Source organism: Salvelinus sp. IW2-2015, linkage group LG36 (genome assembly GCF_002910315.2).
Source record: "Salvelinus sp. IW2-2015 linkage group LG36, ASM291031v2, whole genome shotgun sequence".
Lineage (NCBI taxonomy): Eukaryota > Metazoa > Chordata > Actinopteri > Salmoniformes > Salmonidae > Salvelinus > Salvelinus sp. IW2-2015.
In genome coordinates, this window is record NC_036875.1 from 12,462,891 (window position 1) to 12,484,959 (window position 22,069).

The 22,069-nt window shown below is 44.0% G+C and overlaps 1 protein-coding gene across 1 annotated transcript in view; it reads left to right on the top strand.

The window, feature by feature from the left end:
- The first annotated feature begins 6,886 nt into the window (after positions 1-6,886).
- The window catches only part of stxbp5l (syntaxin binding protein 5L), a 310,130-nt gene continuing 294,947 nt past the window's right edge, over positions 6,887-22,069 (top strand). Inside the window, 1 exon segment of the mRNA XM_023981480.1 lies at positions 6,887-7,826. Within this exon segment, the coding sequence (XP_023837248.1) occupies positions 7,659-7,826 (168 nt within the window). The 5' untranslated portion in view covers positions 6,887-7,658.

Below are 22,069 nucleotides of genomic sequence, written 5' to 3' on the forward strand. Positions count from 1 at the left end.
ATCAGTTTTACATTACTGCTACCATCTTAGCCACCATCATAGCTCCAGTCAGAAATCGCACGGCAGTAGCCAGAGAAAACAGACACCAACGTCAACTACTAATTTCACATCAGAAAAGATTTTCAGAAAAATATATGGTGGATAGCTAATGAAAGAGAAAGATCTTGTGAATACAGACAATATTTCCGATTTCTGAAGTGTTTTACAGCGAAAACACAATATATCGTTATATTAGTCTTACTACAATAGCTAACACACAGCAGCATTGATTCTAGTCAAACGCTAGCGATAGCAAGTTCGACAGATATATGAAAAAGCATCCAAATTGGGTCCTTATCTTTGTTGATTTTCCATCAGAATGTTCTCCAAAGGGTCCTTTGTTCAGAACCTGTGTTCATTTGGACCTAGAAACGAACGATGTCCCTGTTGAATTAGCATGACACACTGGCCATGCCATGCTAACCTCTCCGTCTTTGACAAAATTCTTGCGTCGCATCCACGTCTAAAGTCCAGAATAAATTTCAATAATATAATTAAGTATATTGAAAAAACATACTTTAGGATGATTTTGTGACATGTATCAAAGAAAATCGAAGCTGGAGGTCATATTCACCTATAACAGTGTTTTCCAGAAGCGCAGTCCATTTCCTACCTCGCGCCCAGAAAAAAATATCAAGTGCGCACTTATCACTCAAAGAGGTTCCTTTCAGTCCCTGACAGAGATAATCAAGTCCTTTTTTCTCTCACTTCCGCATGACAACCAGGGGAAGATGTGTGACGTGTTTGTACAGTCCCAAGTGCCAAGGCCTTTTATAGAGAGTATCTTGAAGAGAGACATAGCTTTTGAAATTTCTCTTTTTCCAGAAAATGGGCTGTAAAAAGAGTTATGTTTCACTTAGAGAAATAATTAAACCTGTTTTAGAAACTAGAAGGTGTTTTATAATCAAAGGTAATAAATAATATGCATATTGTACGAGCAAGAATTGAGTACAGGCCGTTTGAAATGGGCACCTTTTTTTCTGGCTACTCAATAATTTCCCTTGCAGCCATAACAGGTTAAAGTAATGATGGACTGTCATTTCTCTTTGCTTATTTGAATTGTTCGTTGCCATAATATGGACTTGGTCTTTAACCAAATAGGACTGTCTGCTGTATAACCACCTCTACCTTGTCACAACACAACTGATTGGCTCAAACACATTACAAAGGAAAGAAATTCCAGAAGTGAACTTTTAACCAGGCACACCTGTTAATTGAAATGCATTCCAGGTAACTACCTCGTGAAGCTGGTTGAGAGAATGCCAAGAGTGTGCAAAGCTGTCATCAAGTATAAAATATATTTTGATTTGTTTAACACCTTTTTGGTTACTACATGATTCCATATTTGTTATATCATAGTTTTGATGTCTTCACTATTATTCTACATGTAGAAAATAGTAAAAATAAAGGAAAACCCTTGAATAAGTCCGTGTGTCTAAACTTTTGGACTGGTACTGTACGGTCATGAGGTTACTTTGCTTGGACAAATGGGCCATGGGAATAGGCCCACAGATATTTTTTTGCAGGCCTTCCCCTTTTCAGCAGACCTGTAAGATGTTAAAATTGCATCTGTATTGATAAAAGCCTCTCTTGGGCCTTCAATACTGCAATCCTATGGTCTAAGCTAATCCTCAAGTCCCAGTAGTTTACTGAAAAGGATGACTAAGGATTTTTAATCATCTACCCACCCACCATATTGCAGGTCATTGAGATGACCACACACGGCGTGTTCCGTGAAATTACTGGGATAAAAAAACACTGCTTAAATCGAACAAGCCATGCATGGCAAACACAGAGGAGGACCTTGGTAAAGTTTGCACGGTTCAAGAGTTTCTGTTGGTTGTCACGCAACTCTGTAGTTTGGACTCGCACTGGGGCCCCTAACGTGCTCTGGGTCTTAATCCGTGTCGGCAGGTTTTAGCGGTGAAGATTAACCGTATCCCCCACCGGGATTTTGTGCGCTTCACTGGTGTTGTCTTTCCAGAAGTATTTTAGTGGATGCCGCTCACCCTCAGAGCGCAATGAAGAGGATTATTTTGCATTTTATTGGACCCCATACATTTAAAGAATGGATTTAATCTGCAGTACAACCAAGATGTGAAAGGCAAAAAGAGCCATTGATTTGCTTTAATTTAGGCCTATCTATAGCTCCCAGGCAAATATTGTTCTTGATAGGGAATGTCTGCTTACTTTCCTWTATGTAAGCCTAGGGCTTGTGATAATGATGACAGATATTATGATAGTGATGATGAGGATGATACTAGCCTACTACTACTGCTACTACATATTCATATAATATGCTGATAATAATAGCTACTCATAATCATCTTTATCTTTATCATCATTATCATGATCATCATCATCATAAACAACAATCTATAGGGTTTATCTTCAGATTAGCAAAGTATTTGATACAAAACACCCTTGTCCAGCGTTTTCCTTGACGTTCCACTCCTGTTGCTGAGCTCCTATAGCATCCCGAGCAGCAGAAGAACCGTACGGCGTGCCACTGAGTCATCGCGGTTCCTTCTGCATCATTCAATGCAGAAGGAACCGCGATGACTCGGTGGCACGCAACGCGTATCCAAATCCATTAGAGATGCAAAAAGAAAATTCAGACTTAAACTGGAATTGATGTTCGACAACTCAGACTCGCGACACATGTGGAAAGGACTACAGACTATCACAGACTACAAAGGCAAATCCAGCTGTGTGATGCCCACCGAAACCTCCCTCCCAGACGAGCTTAACACATTCTGTGATTGCTTCGAGGCAAACACACCAAGCCATCCAGGAAGGCTCTTGCTGGTACGGACGACCAGGTGCTTTCGCTCTCCATGGCTGACGCGAGGAAAACTCTCAAAAAAGTGATTACTCACAAAGTCGCCGGCCCAGATAGCATTGCTGGCCATATCCTCAGAGTGGGTGCTGACCAGCTAGCTGATGGGCATCTTCTCAGACATCTTCAACCTGCCCCTGTCCCAGGCAGTAGTCCCCACCTGCTTCAAGGAGACCACCGTCCCAAATGACTATTGCACGGTTGCACTCACCCCGGTCATCATGAAGTGCTTTGAGAGGCGGGGCATGGCCCATATCAAGGTCAGCATGCCAGGCACACTAGACCTACTGCTCCAACAGATCCATGGAAGATGTCATTTCCATCGCCATTCACACGGCCGTAACACATGTGGACAAGAGGAACACCTACAGTGCATTCGGAAAGTATTCAGACCCCTTGACTTTTTCCTTATTTTGTTACGTTACATCCTTATTCTAAAATGTATAAAATAGTTTTTTYCCCCTCATCAATCTACACACAATACCCCATAATAAGAAATATTTTTTTTATTTTTTATAAATTTGTGCACAATCRACTAAAAATGAAAAACAAAAATATCACATTTACATAAGTATTTAGACCCTTTACTCAGTACTTTGTTGAAGCACCTTTGGCAGTGATTACAGCCTTGAGTCTTCTTGGGTATGACGCAACATTCTTGGCACACCTTTATTTGGGGAGATTCTCCCATTCTTCTCTGCAGATCCTCTCAAGCTCTGTCAGGGTGGATGGGGARCGTCGATGCACAGCTATTTTCAGAATTCCCCAGAGATATTAGATTGTGATCAAGTCCTGGCTCTGGCTAGGCCACTCAAGGACATTCAGAGACTTGTCCCGAAGCCACTCCTAAGTTGTCTTGGCTGTATGCTTAGGGTTGTTGTCCTGTTGGAAGGGGAMACTTCACCCCAGTCTGAGGTCCCGAGTGCTCTGGAGCAGGTTTTCATCAACGATCTCTCTGTACTTTGCTCTGTTGRTCTTTCGCTCGATCCTGACTAGTCTCCCAGTCCCTGACGCTGAAAAACATCCCCACAGCATGATGCTGCCACCACCATTCTTCACCGTAAGGATAGTGCCAAGTTTCCTCCAGATGTGATGCTTGGCGTCCAGGGTAAAGAGTTCCATCTTGGTTTCATCAGACCAGAGAAYCTAGTTTCTCATGTTCTGAGAGTTTTTAGGTGMCTTTTGGCAAACTCCAAGCGGGCTGTCATGTCGCTTTTACTGAGGAGTGGCTTCCGTCTGGGCACTCTACTATAAAGGCCTGATTGGTGGAGTGCTGCAGAGATGGTTGTCCTTCTGGAAGGTTCTCCCATCTCTGCAGAGGAATTCTGGAGCTCTGTCAGAGTGACCATCAGGTTCTTGGTCACCTCCCTGACCAAGGCCCTTCTCTCCCGATTGCTCAGTTTGGCCAGGCAGCCAGCTATAGGAAGAKTCTTGGTGGTTCCAAACTTCCTCCATTTAAGAATGATGGAGGACACTGTGTTCTTGGGGACCTTCAATGCTTCAGAAATGTTTTTGTACCCTTCTCCAGATTTTGTGTCAAAACACAATCCTGTCTCGGAGCTCTACAAACAATTCCTTCGACCTCATGGCTTGGTTTTTGCTCTGACGTGCACTGTCAACTGTGGGACCTTATATAGACAGGTGTGTGCCTTTCTAAATCATGTCCAATCAATTGAATTTACCACAGGTGGACTCCAATCAAGTTGTAGAAACATCTCAAGGATGATCAATGGAAACAGGATGCACCTGAGCTCAATTTCAAGTCTCATAGCAAGGGGTCTGAATACTTGTGTAAATAAGGTATTTAAAAATATATATATTTATATATAAATGTGCAAAAATGTCTAAAAACCTGTTTTCACTTTGTCATCATAGGGTATTGTGTGTAGATTGATGAGGATTTGTTTTTAATCCATTTTAGAATAAGGCTGTAACGTAACAAAATGTGGAAAAAGTAAAGGGGTCTTAATACTTCCCAAATCGCTGTATGTGAGAATGCTGTTCATTGACTACATTTCAGCATTCAACATTATTTCTGCAACTGGATCCTGGACTTCCTAAAGGGCAGACCACAGGCTGTGAGGATTGGCAACAACACCTCCTCCACACTGACTCTTAACACAGGGCCACCCTGAAATGCCTGATAACTAACAACGACGAGTCAGCCTGTAGGGAGGAAGTAAGTGAGCTGGCATTGTGGTGCCAGGACAACAACCTCGTGTCTCAACGTCAGCAAAAGAAAGGAGTTGATTGTTGACTTCAGGAAGCAGAGGAGGGAACATGCCCCGATCCACATACATCAACTGTCTGCAGTAGAGAGAGTCAGCAGTTTTAAGTTCCTCTGCGTCCACATCATTGAGAACTTAACATGAACCACCACTCTTGTCAAGAGTGCGCAACAGCGTCTCTACTTCCTAAGGCGGCTGAAGATCTTCGGCATGCAACCCTGGGTCCTCTCCAAACACTACAGCTGCACCATCAAGAGTTTCCTGCCCAGTTGAATCRTGGCCTGGTATGGGAATTGCTCCGTCTAAGACCACAAGGCCCTCCAGTGAAGACGGCCCAGTACATTACTGGAGYCRTGCTCCCATCCATCCAGGACATCTACTCGAAACAGTGCCTGAGGAAGGCCTAAAGCATAATTTTTTTTATTTAACCTTTATTTAACTAGGCAAGTCAGTTAAGAACAAATTMTTATTGTACAATGACGGCCTACCCCGGCCAAACCCTCCCCTAACCCCGACAACCCTGGGCCAATTGTGCACCGCCATATTGGACTCCTGATCACGACCGGTTGTGATACAGCCCGGGATCGAACCAGGGTCTGTAGTGATGCCTCTAGCACTGAGATGCAGTGCCTTAGACCACTCGGGAGCAATCATCAAGGACCCCACACACCCCAGCCACGAGCTCTGGGGTGTGAGGTCTGATACCAACAGGCACAGAGACAGTGTCTACCTAAAAGCCATCAGACTGCTGAACACTTGAACTGGACTGACCATCTGCTCTGATTCTCTGCACCTTAGAACACATGCACTCACTCACTCACTCACTCAGCTCACTCACTCACTCACTCACTCACACTCACTATCACTCACTCACTCCACTCACTACATCCACTCACTCACATCACACACGCACACACACGCACACAGACATCATAACTGCTGCTACCAGACTCGTATTATGATTACTAAATAGGGCACAATTTAAATAATTGCCCCCCAATCTCCCCTCCTCAAAATACGTGTAAATATTGGATATAAATTGTGTCTTCCTGTATTATACTTATGCTGAAATGTTTGTACTACTGAGACATTTACCAAACTTGGAGAGAGGCTGCCTGGTGATGTAAGCGCTCGCAATTCAATCCAGCGTCTCAGTGGGGCCGATTTATAACGATCTGCTGCTTATACTGTATATATATATATATATATATATATATATATATATAAAATATATATATATATATATATAGATACCAGGGCGCCACATATCCGTGAATGCGTTTTAACCTTTATAAGGAGATCTGAATGATGCACATGCGCCTTGACTAGGTAAACGGTCTGGTTTACCCATGTTTAATTAAATTATTGATTGTTCCCAGTGATTGGTTTTTAGCGGTTCACTTTTGTTCCCGCACATGACATTGACAAATTGCACAGCTGTCGAATGCAAACAGCTGGGGAAGGTTCTAACTAACCAAGCAGCAACCTTAGGCCTACACCTTAGCGTTTTCCCCATCCACATTTACTAGGAGTCAAGCCTCATGAATAGATTGTGAATAAGCTATCCTATGTTCACACAAACGCACGTTTCACAGATGGTGCTGTTCCACAAGCCAGGCAAAGTTGATTATTTCCCCGTTGCTTTTATTCACAATAATGCCTATTCAGTAGGTATTGGCTGGAAACCGTAATCCAATCGCTACCGAGAAAGGGCGGGGAGAGGAACGAAGGGAGAGGCGGTGCCCGAGTGGAGTCTTTCAGTACCATGGACAGCAACTCGCGCTAGACTGCAGAGAATCAGCTCTAGGAGAGAGGGCTGCATACAAACGCTGGATCCGCGACAATTCGGTTTTAAACTTAATTTTACTGATTTCACTCTCGTTTACCTGTTCCTCTCCTCAGTTCGTGCAAGGRTTTACTTTATTTTCTAGTTGTAATACCAGCGAGTGGAAGCGAGCTGCATTTAGCTGCATTGTGTCTCTGCATAGACCTGCTTCACTCTCCATCCAGTCAAAAAGTGCGATTTTTTTAAAGCATTGTTTAGGTAGTGCATTGGTAAGTGTTTGAACTTTAGCTGGTCATCTATCTAGTTAGTCTCTCATAACTGCTGCAGTGGTTGATTAGGCTATTCTATTGTAGTTTGTGTTTTGCCTTCATGCTTTATAGTGATGCAGTTTTAGCAGGCTAAAGAAACATGACGTTTCTTAGTTTAAATCTTTGCTGGGGCATGCTCATTTGATGCGCAATATACATCCATTTGCAATTGGCGATTCTCTTTTACCTAAGTATCCTCCTCAAACCAAGATAAACAGTTTTGTGGACAGAAGCCTAAGTGCACAATGAGGTCCCTCCACGACTTTTTCAATTGCACTTAAAAAGAAGAGGGAGAGAGAGGGCGAGAGAGAGGCTGCAGGAAGCGACGCCTGCCAACCCTCAGGGGTTCCTACATCAAACAGACTCTCGCGTCATCTTAGCATTTGAAACGGAGACAACGCTTGATAGGTTGATAGAATATATAGAAATATAAGTCTTTCTCGCTAAACTAAAGCAAGATGAAGAAGTTTCGAAAGGTACTGGACGGCCTGTCATCCTCCTCCCCGGGGGGTGTCGCGTCCCCGTCGTGCGGCAGTGCAGCTGGTACTCCGACCGCTCATGCGCCCACTCCCCAGGATATCCATGTCCAGGAGACGCTAGTCTCGGAAAACTTTCAGATATGCAAGGTGAGTAGTGCGTGTGTGTGTGTGTGTGTGGTTGTGTGTGTGTGTGTGTGTGTGTGTGTGTGTGTGTGTGTGTGTGTGTGTGTGTGTGTGTGTGTGTGTGTGTGTGTGTGTGTGTGTATGAGTAGTGCGTGTGTGTGTGTCTAGTTCTCCACAGTTATGTTTCTCAAATGGACCGAGAATAAAACCGCCAAATCTACGGCCTTTCCTTTACAAGGGAACAAGGGCCAAATGTTACAAGGGCCAAATGTACATGCTGGCTAGTGGCTATAGGCTACAGTATATCAATTTACCAACAATGGTGGTGAAATGTTGACATACCAATGCATTATGTTTATGGAATAGAGTATAGTGTTTTGTGTGGTATTGAGTAGCCAATAGAGTAGAATCTGCCAGACTAAAATACTGTCATGTTGTCGGTTCACATGGGTGCTTCTCAATCAAAGTCATCTTATCTGAGTTTACCATTTTAGACGCTACCTGTATTAAAACCTAGTCTCTATTGGATCATATAAAACAGTCTGGTTAGGATATGTTGTATGCTTATTGAATGGATATAACGCTTTAGCACTTGTGCAGAGGTACTTATTTAGATAGTAATGTGGCCAACACATTACCCCTCTCCCTTATCTGTGACACAATACTTTCAATGAGGTGTAGGCCTGTATATCCTATAGCTTATCATTTCTAGTAGGCTATTGTTGTGTGTCCACTTCTTGGGAGGAGGCAGTAGACAATTATGCCTTGAAAAGCATGGCGCCATGGGCGGTTGTATGTGTGCACAGCTGGCTGCTCATTGACTTTGGGTATTACCGTCAACGCAGGGTGTGTGGCAAAGGTGGTGGATAAATGAAGATGGTTCACTCAGACCGTTTAGCATTGAAAAAAAAAGAGTCAGTTCTGGTTTATTTAACTGGGTGTGTCTCCCATAGATACCAATGCAATCGCAGCTGGGTTTGGTCTACTTAGTTCTGTGACTTTCATTTCGCTTCCTATTCCGTCAATGGTGTGCACGCTGATGACGACCGCATCATGGTGCATGTATTCATTCAATTACCGGTCCCGCCGTGCTCCGACCGTTCGCTTATAGCTCCCACCGCGCTCTCTGTCTCTCTCTTGGTCCCAGCAAATCTATGTGCATTTCTGGGGCGATGTGCATTTAGTAGGCTAAACACAAGTGGTAAGAAAGAATGGCTTGTAAGTGGTGGTGGTGGTTGTTGTCTTCTCCGCAGACAGTTCTTTAGTGTTGTAGAATCGATGACATAACGGCTGTTCCTTCCTCCCCATCTATAGCCCATAAAAAGTGAGCGAGCGAGCRGAGCGACCCTGCGGTACTATCCGGCTGATGTGATTTTCGTGGAGCTATTTTTAGAATGCTCCGCGCCCATTGCAGCCCCGCTGATGTATTTGGAGCTGACTGACGCGATTATTCCTTACCCCAAAGAGAGAGGGGGGGGGGGGATTTTGGATCTCACTGTAAATAATTAATTGAGGAGCGAGCAAGACCGGTATAACATTGTAGCTCAAGCAGAGGAGAAAGTATGGGGGGGATAAAATTAACAATGGGAAGATAAGGAGAGGCAGGCAGTTCACTCCCAAACCGAGGAGGTGGATGCTGCAGAGAGCATCAGATTCTGCATACTGGAGAAAGCGCTGGAAATTACCACGTGGTAGGCCAGGCAGATCCCTGCAGACTATACATTCTTATTGTGTCTGTATTTGTAATTACACAGTATTTCCCCCACTGCAATCTTAGCTACTCAAAACTTGCCCACAAATCACCTGAGCTAACCTGTTATTAGCCTAGGCCAGTGTTTCCCAACATCTCGAGTACTCCCACCAGCACACAACTCACCTGATTCAACTCATTGAGGGCTTGATGATTAGTTGAAATGTTGAATCAGGTGTGCTTGTCCGGGGCTACAACGAAAATGTGTGCTGTTGAGGGTACTTGAGGACTGGAGTGTGGAAACACTGGCCTAGGCTACCTATTACCAAACATCAACAAAAATTTTGTATGGTAATGGTTCAAGTGACAGAAACGCGCAGGTGTTGTTTGAAATCATTCATTGAACCTTGCTGTGATCACAACAGGCAGTAAATTCAAGGTAAAAGACGAGGTGTGCCTCTGGTCAAGTTGGGCGCAGAGGTGATGGCTTAGGAGCCATACGCACGCCCAAACGTTAAACGTTAAATACAGAGTGCACTTACTGTGTTAGCAGCATCTCTGGCACCTGTGGTGTTGTCACAACCTTCACACTATTCCCTGCCCACTGTAGCAGACAGTACGGAAGGGCGGGAGTGTGAGCTGAGCTACACGCTAATGTGTGTATTGATTTGAAATGTTGGTTCTACCAGTAACAGATAGAGCTATTATAACTTTTCATGTGCATTTTGTAATGCTTTCTATTTAACAGTAAGCCTGGAATAAAAATCTATGAATGGGGGTGTGGAAGAGGGGAATGGATGAATGAGGCAGTGCGCAGAGGAAATCCTCTCCCGGAGGCAGCACAACTTTTCTGGGGTAATGAGGGTGGGAGGGTCCTGGAGGTCAGTCGTCAAAAGGATCCCGAAGGAGGAACACGTACGCACGCACACGCACACACACGCACACACACACCTATAGGGAATTGTGCCCGTTTGATGAATGAAAGGCGGTCACTACCCCAACCTTTTACTCATTCATTAGTCTCTTTGGTATATGCTTCAGAGGATAAAAGACTTTGTTCGTTAATAGTGTCACATCCCAGAGATTCCAGGTGTGTGTGGGTGGGTTCCAGACATTTACTAACTTCCTTAGTCATGACATTTCTTCTTCTCTCTAGTGTGTGGGAAGATAGCACACGTGTCTTACCACTCTTCTTTGTATGGCTTTGGCCACTATTAATGTCGGTGATGACGCGTGAACAGGTGTGTGATATGAGTTTGTCATGAAAGCTCTCTGTCAGACTACAGAGGTTGGTCAACTTATTCAGTACAGTAGATATAGGTACCATGGGGTGACCCAGCTGTGAGCGTGCCTCATCCAAAAGTTGAGAGCAGGGTTGCATGGGGAATTGTGTGTGTGTGTGTGTGTGTGTGTGGGTGGGTGTATGTTCGTGTGTGTGATAGAGGGAGCGTGATAAGTGGATGGAGCTTAGCTAGAATAGGCATGGATGTGAAGAGAAAGAGAGAGGGAGCAAAGTGAGGTTAAGAGCGTTGGGCCAGTAACCGTGCAAAAATGCAAACGTATAAAAATCWGTTTTTGCTTTGTCATAATGGGGCATTGTGTGTAGATTAATGAGKGGAAAAAACAATTTCATCAATTTCAGAATAAGGCTGTAACAAAACAAAATGTGGAAAAAGTCAATTGTACAGTGCATTCGGAAAGTATTCAGATCCCTTGACTTTTTCCACATGTTGTTACGTTATTCTGTAAAAACAGGTTTTTATAAATATTTGCACATTTTGCACGGTTACTGGCCCAACGCTCTTAACCACTATGGTCCCACTAAGTGCAAACCAGATGGGATGATTCACGCAGTCTCCTCTGAACAGTTACTTGAACTCTGTGAAGCATTTATTTGGGCTGCAATCTGAGGTGCAGTTACAGAATTTGCCAATCTCTGAGACTGGTAACTCAAATGAATTTATCCTCTGCTAACTCTGGATCTTCCTTTCCTTTGGCGGTCCTCATGAGAGCCAGTTTCATCATAGCACTTGATGGATGTTGCGTCCATAAAGTAATGATGGACTGTCGTTTCTCTTTGGTTATTTGRGCTGTTCTTTCCAWWATATGKACTTGGTCTTTTAGCAAATAGTGCCATCTTCTGTATACCACCCCTACCTTGTCACAACACAACTGATTGGCTCAAACACATTACGAAGGAAAGAAATTACACAAATGAACTTTTAACAAGGCACACCTGTTAATTGAAATGCATTCCAGGTGACTACCTCATGAAGCTGGTTGAGACAATGGCAAGAGTGTGCAAAGCTGTCAGCAAGGCAAAGGGTGGCTACTTTGAAGAATCTCAAATATAAAATATATTTTGATTTGTTTAACACTTTTTTGGTTASTACATGATTCCATATGTGTTATTTCATMGTGTTGATGTCTTCAGTATTGTTCTACAATGTAGAAAATAGTAAAAATAATGAAAAACCCTGGAATTAGTAGGTGTGTCCAAACTTTTGACTGGTAGTGGGTTTGAATACACTGTAAATCAGGTAATAAGTCACATGTACTAACTCTGTGTGCAATAATAGTGTTTAACATGATTTTTGAATGAATACCTCATCTCTGTTCYCCACACATACAATTATCTGTAAGGTCTTTCAGTCGAGCAGTGGATTTCGTACACAGGTTCAACCACAAAGACCAGGGAGATTTTCCAATTCCTTGCAAAGAAGGGCAYCTATTGGTAGATGGGTAAACATTCAAAAAGCAGATATTGAATATCCCTTTGAGCTTATTAATTACACTTTGGACGGTGTATCAATACACCCAKTCACTACAAAGATACATGCGTCMTTCCTAACTCAGTTGCTGGAGAGGAAGGAAACCGCTCAGGGATTTCATTTTTATTTTCCTGTCACCTCTCCACCAGTGCCCTCACTTCCTCCCTGTAGGCTGTCTCGTTATTGTTGGTAATCAGGCCTACCACTGTTGTGTCKTCTGCAAACYTGATGATTGAGTTGGAGACGTGCGTGGCTAYGCAGTCATGGGTGAACAGAGAGTACAGGAGGGGGCTGAGCACGCACCCTTGTGGTGCCCTAGTGTTTAGGATCAGCGTGGCGGAGGTRTTGTTACCTTGTTGTTACCTTCACCACCTGGGGTYGTCCCGCCAGGAATTCCAGGACCCAGTTGCACAGGTTGGGGTTMAGACACAGGGCACCTAGCTTAGTGATGAGCTTGAAGGGTACTAAGGTGTTGAAGGCTGAGCTGTAATCAATGAACATCTTTCTTAYATAAGTATTCCTCTCGATGGGATAGGGCAGTGYGATAGCATCATCCGTGGATCTGTGGGGCGGTATGCAAATTGTAGTGGGTCTAGTACAAAAAAGTATGAATATGTATGGACTCTGGATGAGAGCGTCTGCTAAATGACTAAAATGTAAATTTCTAGGGTGTCGGGTAAGGTGGASTTGATATCCTCTCAAAGCACTTCATGATGACTGAAGTGAGTGCTACRGGGCGATAGTAATTTAGTTCAGTTACCTTCACTTTCTTGGGTACAGGATCAATTGTCATGATTGTTATATAAATAAGCGGACCAAGGCGCAGCGTGCGTAGAGTTCCACATATTTATTAAGGTGAAACTTCAAACAACAAATAAATAAATGAACGTGCAGTACGTAACGCACATAAGCACTAAACGAAACGATATCCCACAACGCAGGTGGGAAAAGGACCACACTAAGGATGATCCCCAATTAGAGGCAACGATCATCAGCTGCCTCCAATTGGGAACCATACTCACACCATAGAAAATAAAAACTAGAAAACCCCYTAGTCACGCTCTGACCTATTACACCATAGAGAACCCCGAGGGCTCTCTATGGTCAGGGTGTGACATCAATGATGGACATCTTGAAGCAAGTGGGGACAACAGACTGGGATAGGGAGAGATTGAATACATCTCTAAACACCAAACTGACACCACACTCCAAAAATCAAGTYCTGCAGGCTCTAGTTTTGTCTTATCTTGATTATTGTCTAGTCGTGTGGTCGAGTGCTGCAAGGAAATACCTAGTTAAGCTGCAGCTGGCCCAAAWCAGAGCGACATGTCTTGCYCGTCATTGTAATCAGATGGCTAATATAAATACTATGCATGCCAGTCTCTCTTGGCTAAGAGTTGAGGAGAGACTGACTGCATCACTTCTTCTTTTAATAAGAAACATTCATGTGTTTAAAATTCCAAATTGTTTGCATAGTCAACTTACACACAGCTCTGACACACACACTTACCCTACCAGACATGCCAACAAGGTTCTTTTCACAGTCCCCAAATCCAGAACAAATTCAAGAATGTRTACAGTATTATATAGAGCCATTATTGGATTGAACTCCGTTCCATCTCATATTGCTCAAATAAACAGCAAACCTGGTTTCAAAAAACAGATAAAGCAACACCTCATGGCACAACGCCTCTCCCCTATTTGACCTAGATTGTTTGTGTATGTATTGACATGTACTGTAGGCTAAATGTGCCTTTTTTTTTTTTTAAATGTATGTAGTTCTGTCCTTGAGCTGTTCTTGTCTATTGATGTTCTGTATTATGTCATGTCTCATGTTTTGTGAGGACCCCAGGAAGAGTAGCTGCTGCTTTTGCAACAGTTAATGGGGATCCTAATAAAATACCCAAATACTAAATACCAAGTAAACACTCCAGCCATCTGGTCTGCACATGCTCTGAAGACTAGCGAAGCCTTGCGAGGGTTAACAAGCTTAAATGTCTTACTCTCACGTTGGCCACGGAGAGCGGGAGCTCCCAGTCCTCCTGAGTGGATATGGAGTCCCTGCCACATGCTTGTGTCTTCAGCTGTTGAATTGTGACTCCACTTTGTCCCTGTACCGTCGTTTTACCACTTTGATTGCCATACGGATAGCATAGCTGGTCTGTTTATACATGTACATGGTCTCAGTCACCTTGTCGTGGTTCGCACTTTCAGTTTTGCGCAAATGCTGCCATCGATCCATGGTTTTTGATTTGGTTATATAATCGTCACAGTGGGAACAACATCCTCTATGTACTTCCTGATGAACTCAGTCACCGAGTCAGTTTATATTTCTATACTATTTTCAGAGGCAATCCAGAACATTTCCCAGTCCACGTGATCAAAACAATCTCTGCCATGCTRTTCATACATACTAATCAAACATGTGATCACTGAGCAGTGTGAACCTCCGGCGACAGACAAGCCTCAACCTCCCCATGACCCATTATAATGATCAGCATAATAATCTATTCACAATTCATAGAGCGTTTTTCTCTACTCAAAGCACTTTACTATTGTATGGAGGTCACACCCTCCACCATCCAACTGTAGCACCCAACAGCTGTAGCTAATCAATCAGTCAGCAAGAGGACTGTTGAATTCTGGTTTTACATCAGGACCCAAATTTGACACTCAATCATTGCATTTGAACTGGCTTTTTATCATTACATTGAAAATTGAAATTTGTCATTTAACAGACGCTCTTATTCAAAACGACTTACAGTAGTGAGTGCATACATTTTCATACTTTTTCGTGTTGGTTCCCCGGGAATTGAACAACAACCCTGGCGTTGCAAGCGCCATGCTCTACACTCTTACACTCTTAGAAAAAAGGGTTCAAAAGAGAACGCTTTTTGGTTCCAGGTAGAACTCTTTTGGGTTTCATGTAGAACCCTCTGTGTAAAGGGTTCTACATGGAACGCAAAAGGGTTTTACCTGGAACCAAAAGGGTTCTTCAAAGGGTTCTCCTCTGGGGACAGCCAAAGAACCTTTTTAGGTTCTAGATAGCACCTTTTTTTTCTAAGAGTGTACCAAATCAGACATTACCTCTACTACCAGAATGAAATTCCAGGATGCTTGAAGTTGGCCCTACTTGCTTAGCTAAAGTCCGTTTTGCATTTGTTTCCCCCCTAATAGTTATGGTCAGCATTTTGGGCGAGAAGACTGATCTCAGATCTGTGACTATTGGCAGTTTCTGTCCAGTCAGGGTCAAAGGTCAGTGGAGGAGCCTTTATCTCCCTGTCTCCTCCTCATCACTCTTCGGGCATAGATGTGTGGGTAGGAGGAGATGAGATGACGTCAACCTCATCTACGACCCTTCAAACTTTCTGCGATCGCTGGCCTCCATCCCGAGTCTGATGACTCATTGTTTCACTGCCTGCCTGTCAGAAGTGTTAGAGTGAGATAAAAATAGGGAGGTGTGGGTGTGTGTGGAGGCAGAGAAGAGAAGGGGGAGGAGGGGAGGGAAGTGGGTCCGGGGGCTGTACTGTGTGTGTGTGTGTGTGTGTGTGTGTGTGTGTGTGTGTGTGTGTTGTGTGTGTGTGTGTGTGTGTGTGTGTGTTGTGTGTGTGTGTGTGATTATTCACCCATCCTCTTGGTTACTGGGCTAGTGGAGGATTGTGTAACTCTCTAGGAGCAGGTTTTATGTTCTTATTGGAGAGGTTGGTCCACTTACTCTCTGGGTGATGCTGCCGTTCCTGGCAAGCCTGGCAGATTGCCCACCGCCTCATACCTCATGCGGTGCAACACATAATTGTCTTTAAATTAAGTGGACTTTTCAATCATCCCATGATCTCGCTAAGTATGCTTCATCTCTCTTTTGGAAAGTCTATTTTCTTCTCTCTGTCCATTGATCAAAGGCATTTGTAAATTGTGTAGACATACTGTATACTGCAACTTAGAGGGTGTGTGTGTTTGTGTGTGTTTGCGTGTGTGCAATTGCGTGCATGCCCATGCATTTATGATTGTATCTATAGGAGGGACCCTCTGACACTCTTGTCCTTGAGGATTATCTGTCCAATGAAACGCCAGGCTTCTGCCTATTCTGAGGACACAGCCACTTGTACCACTCCCCTCAGCCACTCCTTTTAGTGGATTTACGTGAGGATGGAGATGGGTGGTCTGGAGGGGCTCTGCCCCCCCCCCCCCCCCCCCCCCCCCCCCCCCCCCCCCCCCCCCCCCCATGGAAGTTGGTGGATTTTGCATTTTTCAAACACCTGAAACAGCATTTTAATGCAATCTGGAGCTATAATCATGGTAATTCAGTCAAAAAAGCATTATATTTTTCTGCATAGGTTTATCTAAGACATACCTCTTTGACCTGTTCAATTGTTGTTTTAATGAATGATGCACATTGATTCTTTAAGAACTTTTATGTCTTAGGAGTTTAGTAAAACTCCCCCACTGGTAGATAGTATAATAGCCCAAGAGTTAAAGGGCCATTGCAGTCAAAAACTAGATTTTTTTGTGTTTTATATATATTTCCACACTATGAGGTTGGAATAATAATGTGAAATTGTGAAAATGATGAAAATGCGCTTCTAAAGGAAGAGCTGAAAAAAGAGAAAAGAGAAAAGAGAGCCTGAAATGTTACTGTTTTGGTGGGATGGAGTTTTAGCCTGCCTGGTGACAACCTACTCTAACTTGATTGATAGCCTGAAATGGCTTGGTAGCTAGTTATGATGTTAGGAGTTTCAGGAACCTATCTAGGTGGCTAATATTGCAGAGAAACAACAAAACATATTTGTATTTATTTATTCATCAATAAAGGAATCAATAGGCTACATAGCTTGATTAAATGACAAACATACCTCCTGCGAGTCCTGCCCATCACCGCCAGCTCCAATCATATCACATACTGTACCTCCTGCGAGTCCTGCCCATCACCGCCAGCTCCAATCATATCACATACTGTACCTCCTGCGAGTCCTGCCCATCACCGGCATCTAAAATCAAATCAAACGCTGTGTGTCACACTCTCTGTCTTCCACTGACAATACTGTCTGCACGCACTACTGGACTATCTAGCGTCCTAGTATATCTTTGCTCTGTGGTGCACCTTGGAAGGAACCACTTACCAGGGAGAATGGGGGAGGTGGTGTGGGGGCACTCTTTGCCTGGTCCAGCCAGTGAGCCCTCTGCGCAGAAAACTGCTGACAGATCTTTTTATAAATCATTTTCGGGATGTCTCAAGGTCTGACAAACACGGCTCTAGCTCTGCCACCTTTCACAGCAGATGTGGAAGTGCGACATAGACGGATGCGGTGGATTGAGACACATCCAATGCAAAAAACGGAGAGATTTTTATAGGGGTTACTTTATTATGCTAATTCGATGTTGACTCTAGAGTGTTAAAAATAAAGTTGAGTAATTCATTCAACACCTAAAAAATGTAAAAACTGGACGAATCTGAGGAGGTCCGTGCCCTTGTGCTCTTATGGGCATGATGCCTCTGGTGGTGTTTGTGTGTGTGTGTGTGTGTGTGTGTGTGTGTGTGTGTGTGTGTGTGTGTGTTAAAAAAGCACCCTGTTTGTGCACCACCGGTAATACTGTATAACTCGAGATGGCACAGGCACGGTGTGAAAGAAGTAGAAAATCTGGATACCGGCCCAGCTCTAACACACAACACACACACACACACACACACAACAACCACACACAACACCACACACACACACAACACACACACACACACACACACACACACACACACACACACACACCCACACACACACACAACACACACACACACACACACACACACCAACACCACACACCACAAACACCACCAGATGCATCATGCCCATTAAGAGTATGCTTAGAGAAACCTATTGGAGAATAATATAATGCTTTTTGACATAGAATTTACCCAGTGACTTAGAGCTCCAGATGCATGAAATTGCTGTTTCAGGTGTTTGAAAAAATGCTAAATCACCAACTTCCATGTGGGGGGGGGGGCGGCAGAGCCCTCCAGACCACCCAATCTCCAAATCCTCACGTACAATCCCACTAAAAGGAGTGGCTGACGGGGGAGAGTACAAGTGCTGTGTCTCAGAATAGGCAAAAAGCTGGCTTTTCATTGACAGATAATCCTCAAAGAGACAAGAGTGTCAGAGGTCCCTCCTATTAGATACAAACATAAATGCATGGGCATGCACGCAATTGCACACACGCAAACACACACAAAACACACACACCCTCTAAGTTGCAGTACACAGTATGTCTTACACAATTTACAAATGCCTTTGATCAATGGACAGAGAGAAGAAAATAGGACTTTCCAAAAGAGGATGAAGCAATACTTAGCGAGATCATGGGATGATTGAAAAGTCCACTTAATTTAAAGACAATTATGTGTTGCACCGCATGAGGTACTGAGGCGGTGGGCAATCTGCCAGGCTTGCCAGGAACGGCAGCATCACCCAGAGAGTAAGTGGACCAACCTCTCCAATAAGAACATAAAACCTGCTCCTGAGGAAGTTACACAATCCTCCACTAGCCCAGTAACCAAGAGGATGGGGAATAATCACACACACACAACACACACACACACACACACACACACACACACACACACACACACACACACACACACACACACACACACTGTACAGCCCCCGGACCCACTTCCCTCCCCTCCTTCCCCCTTCTTCTCTCTCTGCCTCCACTCCACCACCCACACCTCCCTATTTTATCTCACTCTAACACTTCTGACAGGCAGGCAGTGAAACAATGAGTCATCAGACTCGGGATGGAGGCCAGCGATCGCAGAAAAGTTTGAAAGGGTCGTAGATGAGGTTGACGTCATCTCATCTCCTCCTGTACCCACACATCTATGCCGAAGAGTGATGAGGAGGAGACAGGGAGATAAAGGCTCCTCCCACTGTCGCAACCTTTGACTCTGACTTGAGGACAGAATCTATCTGCCAATAGTCCCACACGATATTCCCGAATACACGTCATTCATCAGCCCCCAAACATGACGGTTACCAGACCATAACTATTAGGGGGAAATCAAAATGCAAAACGGACTATAGCCTAATGCAAGTAGGGGCAAACTTCAAGCCATCCTGAGATTTATTCTGGTAGTAGAGGTAAACCTCGTCTGATTTGGTACACTCTTAGAAATAACAAAGCGTCCTATCCTAAACCTAAATAAAGCGTTACTTTTGGTCTGCTCCCTATAGGAGAACCCTTTGAGAAGACCACTTTTGTTCTCAGTAAAACCTGTTGCGTGTTCATTGTAGAACCCTTGTACACCAACCAGCCTATGTGTCAGAGTCCAGCGCACCTGCGGCCACATCCGGCCCGCAGTAGAAGCAGTTTTTACGCACCCTGGCCAGGGTGATCTTGATTTATTATTGAACTGGCCCGACAGAGCCGCAGAAAAGTAACCCGTCAGCCGCGACTCTAGCATGTTACACGCACCAATTACTACATTTTCTCGCACAATGCAACGGTGACGCACGTAGGGCTAGTAGGCTGCTTCATTTCAATTTATTGGCCACAGCAGTCGTCAGCATCACAGTAAAAATTAACTTCAGATACCATCAAAAATGGCAAACGGGGAAGGCTGGACCACTGAGAACCGGGAAAGGTTCAAACACCAAGGGTGGAGTCGAGTATATGTTCACGGAGGTAGCTGAAAACTGTGTGTCTTCTGTCCGTGGAGAAAAGTGTGGCGGTACTGAAAGAGTAAATCTGAGACGACATTATGAAACGAAAACACCCGGGACAAAAAACAAGAATTGGGACATGGAACAAAGGCTAACAAAAGGCGAGCGAATTCAAAACGAGGCCTCAAATCTCGACAGCTCTGTTCAAAAAAGCCAAAATCACAAGGCCAGGTGCTGTTCAAGGCCAGTTTTTATTTTGCAGAAGAGATCGCTAAATCAGCCCGGCCATTGTTACGGAGGGGATTTCATCAAAACTGCAGTGATTTAAAGTTTTGTGACGAAGTTTGCCAGAAAAAGGAGGCAAACTCTTTTTAAAGCGGAGTCTGAGCGAAAACACCAGTTGCGAAGAGTAGACCAGTTGTCCATCATTCTAAAAGAGCAGCTTGTGAAAAAGGGAAAAGATTTCATTGCATATTCCTTGGCTGTGTATGAGAGCACCGACATTTCTGACATTGCCCAGTTGTCAATTTTCATCCGCGGAGTGGACTCCAGCCTAAGCGTGGACAGAGGGTTTTGGCTTTACGTCCTATGCTGCACAACTACGGGGCATGATGTTGTAATGAAGACGTGTCAGAGTGTAAATGAGATTGGAGCTGCCTTGGGAAAAACTCGGTGGGTTTGAAACCGAGGGAGCACCCTGCGAGCTGTGGACACAGGAGCGGACGTGTGGTGGCGAAGTATACGGGGAAAAGATGAAAGAGGAAAAACGCCGACAGGGTGAGCTGACAAGCTTATCATGTATCTTACCACCAGGAAGCGTTGTGCGGGTTAAAGCCTTGAAAAAGCGAGCAATGTAATGAGCATCATCACGCGCCACAGTTAACTTTATCAGAAGCCAAAGGTTTGAATCACCGCCAGTTCAATGCATTTCTGACGGATGATAATGAAACGGAGCAGCGTGATTTGCCTTATCACACAGAGGTCGATTGGCTAAGCCAGGAAAGGTGCTTCAAAAAAAAAATTTCAAATGAACATTCGAACAGTCCGCCTCGGCTTGTAGCTAAATTTTTTATTTTGCCCTCCGTCCATTTGACTTTGACCACCCTGCTTTACACAGAGGGTTCTACATGGAAACCAAAAGAGTCTACCTGGAACCCAAAAAAGCGCTTGCTCATTTGAACCCTTTTTTCTAAGAGTGTAAGAGGTTAGAGCATGGGCCGCTATGCAACGCCAGGTTGTTTGGTTCAATTCCCACGGGGAACCATCAACGGAAAAAGCTATGAAAATGTATGCACCACATCTACGTGTAAGTCGTTTATGAATAAGAGGTCTGATTAAATGACCTTCAAAATGTCAAATTTAAATCTAATAGATAAAAAGCCAGTTCAAATGCAATGATGTGTACCCAGTGTCCAAATGTTAGGGTCCTTGATGTTAAAACCAGAATTCAACAGGTCCTCTTGACTGATCTGATTGATTAGCTACAGCTGTTGGGGTGCTTACAGTTGGTTATTGGTGGGAGTGTGTTGAACTTCCTATACAATGAGTATAAAGTGCATTTGAGTATGAGAAAAACGCTCTATGAATTGTGAAATAGATTATTTATCTATGAGCTATCATTTTATACAATGGGTCATGGGCAGTGTTGAGACGCTTGCTGTCGCCGGAGGTATCCAACTGCTCAGTAGAACACGAGTGTTTGATTAGTAATCGCGTATGTAAGTAGTACATGGCATGAGAATCTTGGTTTCTGAATCACGTGGACTTGCGGGATAATGTTTCTGGGTTGCCTCTTTAAAATTAGCTATACTGCAAATATTAAACTGCACTCGAAGTGATTGAGTTCATCACGAAGTCTACACTTAGGGGAGGATGGGGTTGTTCCCACTGTGAGATCGATTTAATAACCACAATCCACAAAACCATGCGATCGATTGGCCAGCATTTGGGCAAAACTCGAAAAGGCGAACCACGACAAGGTGAGCTTGAAGACCATGGTTACAGTTTGTATAAACAGACGCAGAACGCTATGCTCATCCGTGGCAATTAAGAAAATCTGTAAACCACGTTCGTACAGGGACCAAAGCTGGAGTCGCAGCGCAAATCTCCAACAGCTGAGAGACACAAGCATGTAGGCAGGAACTCCAATAG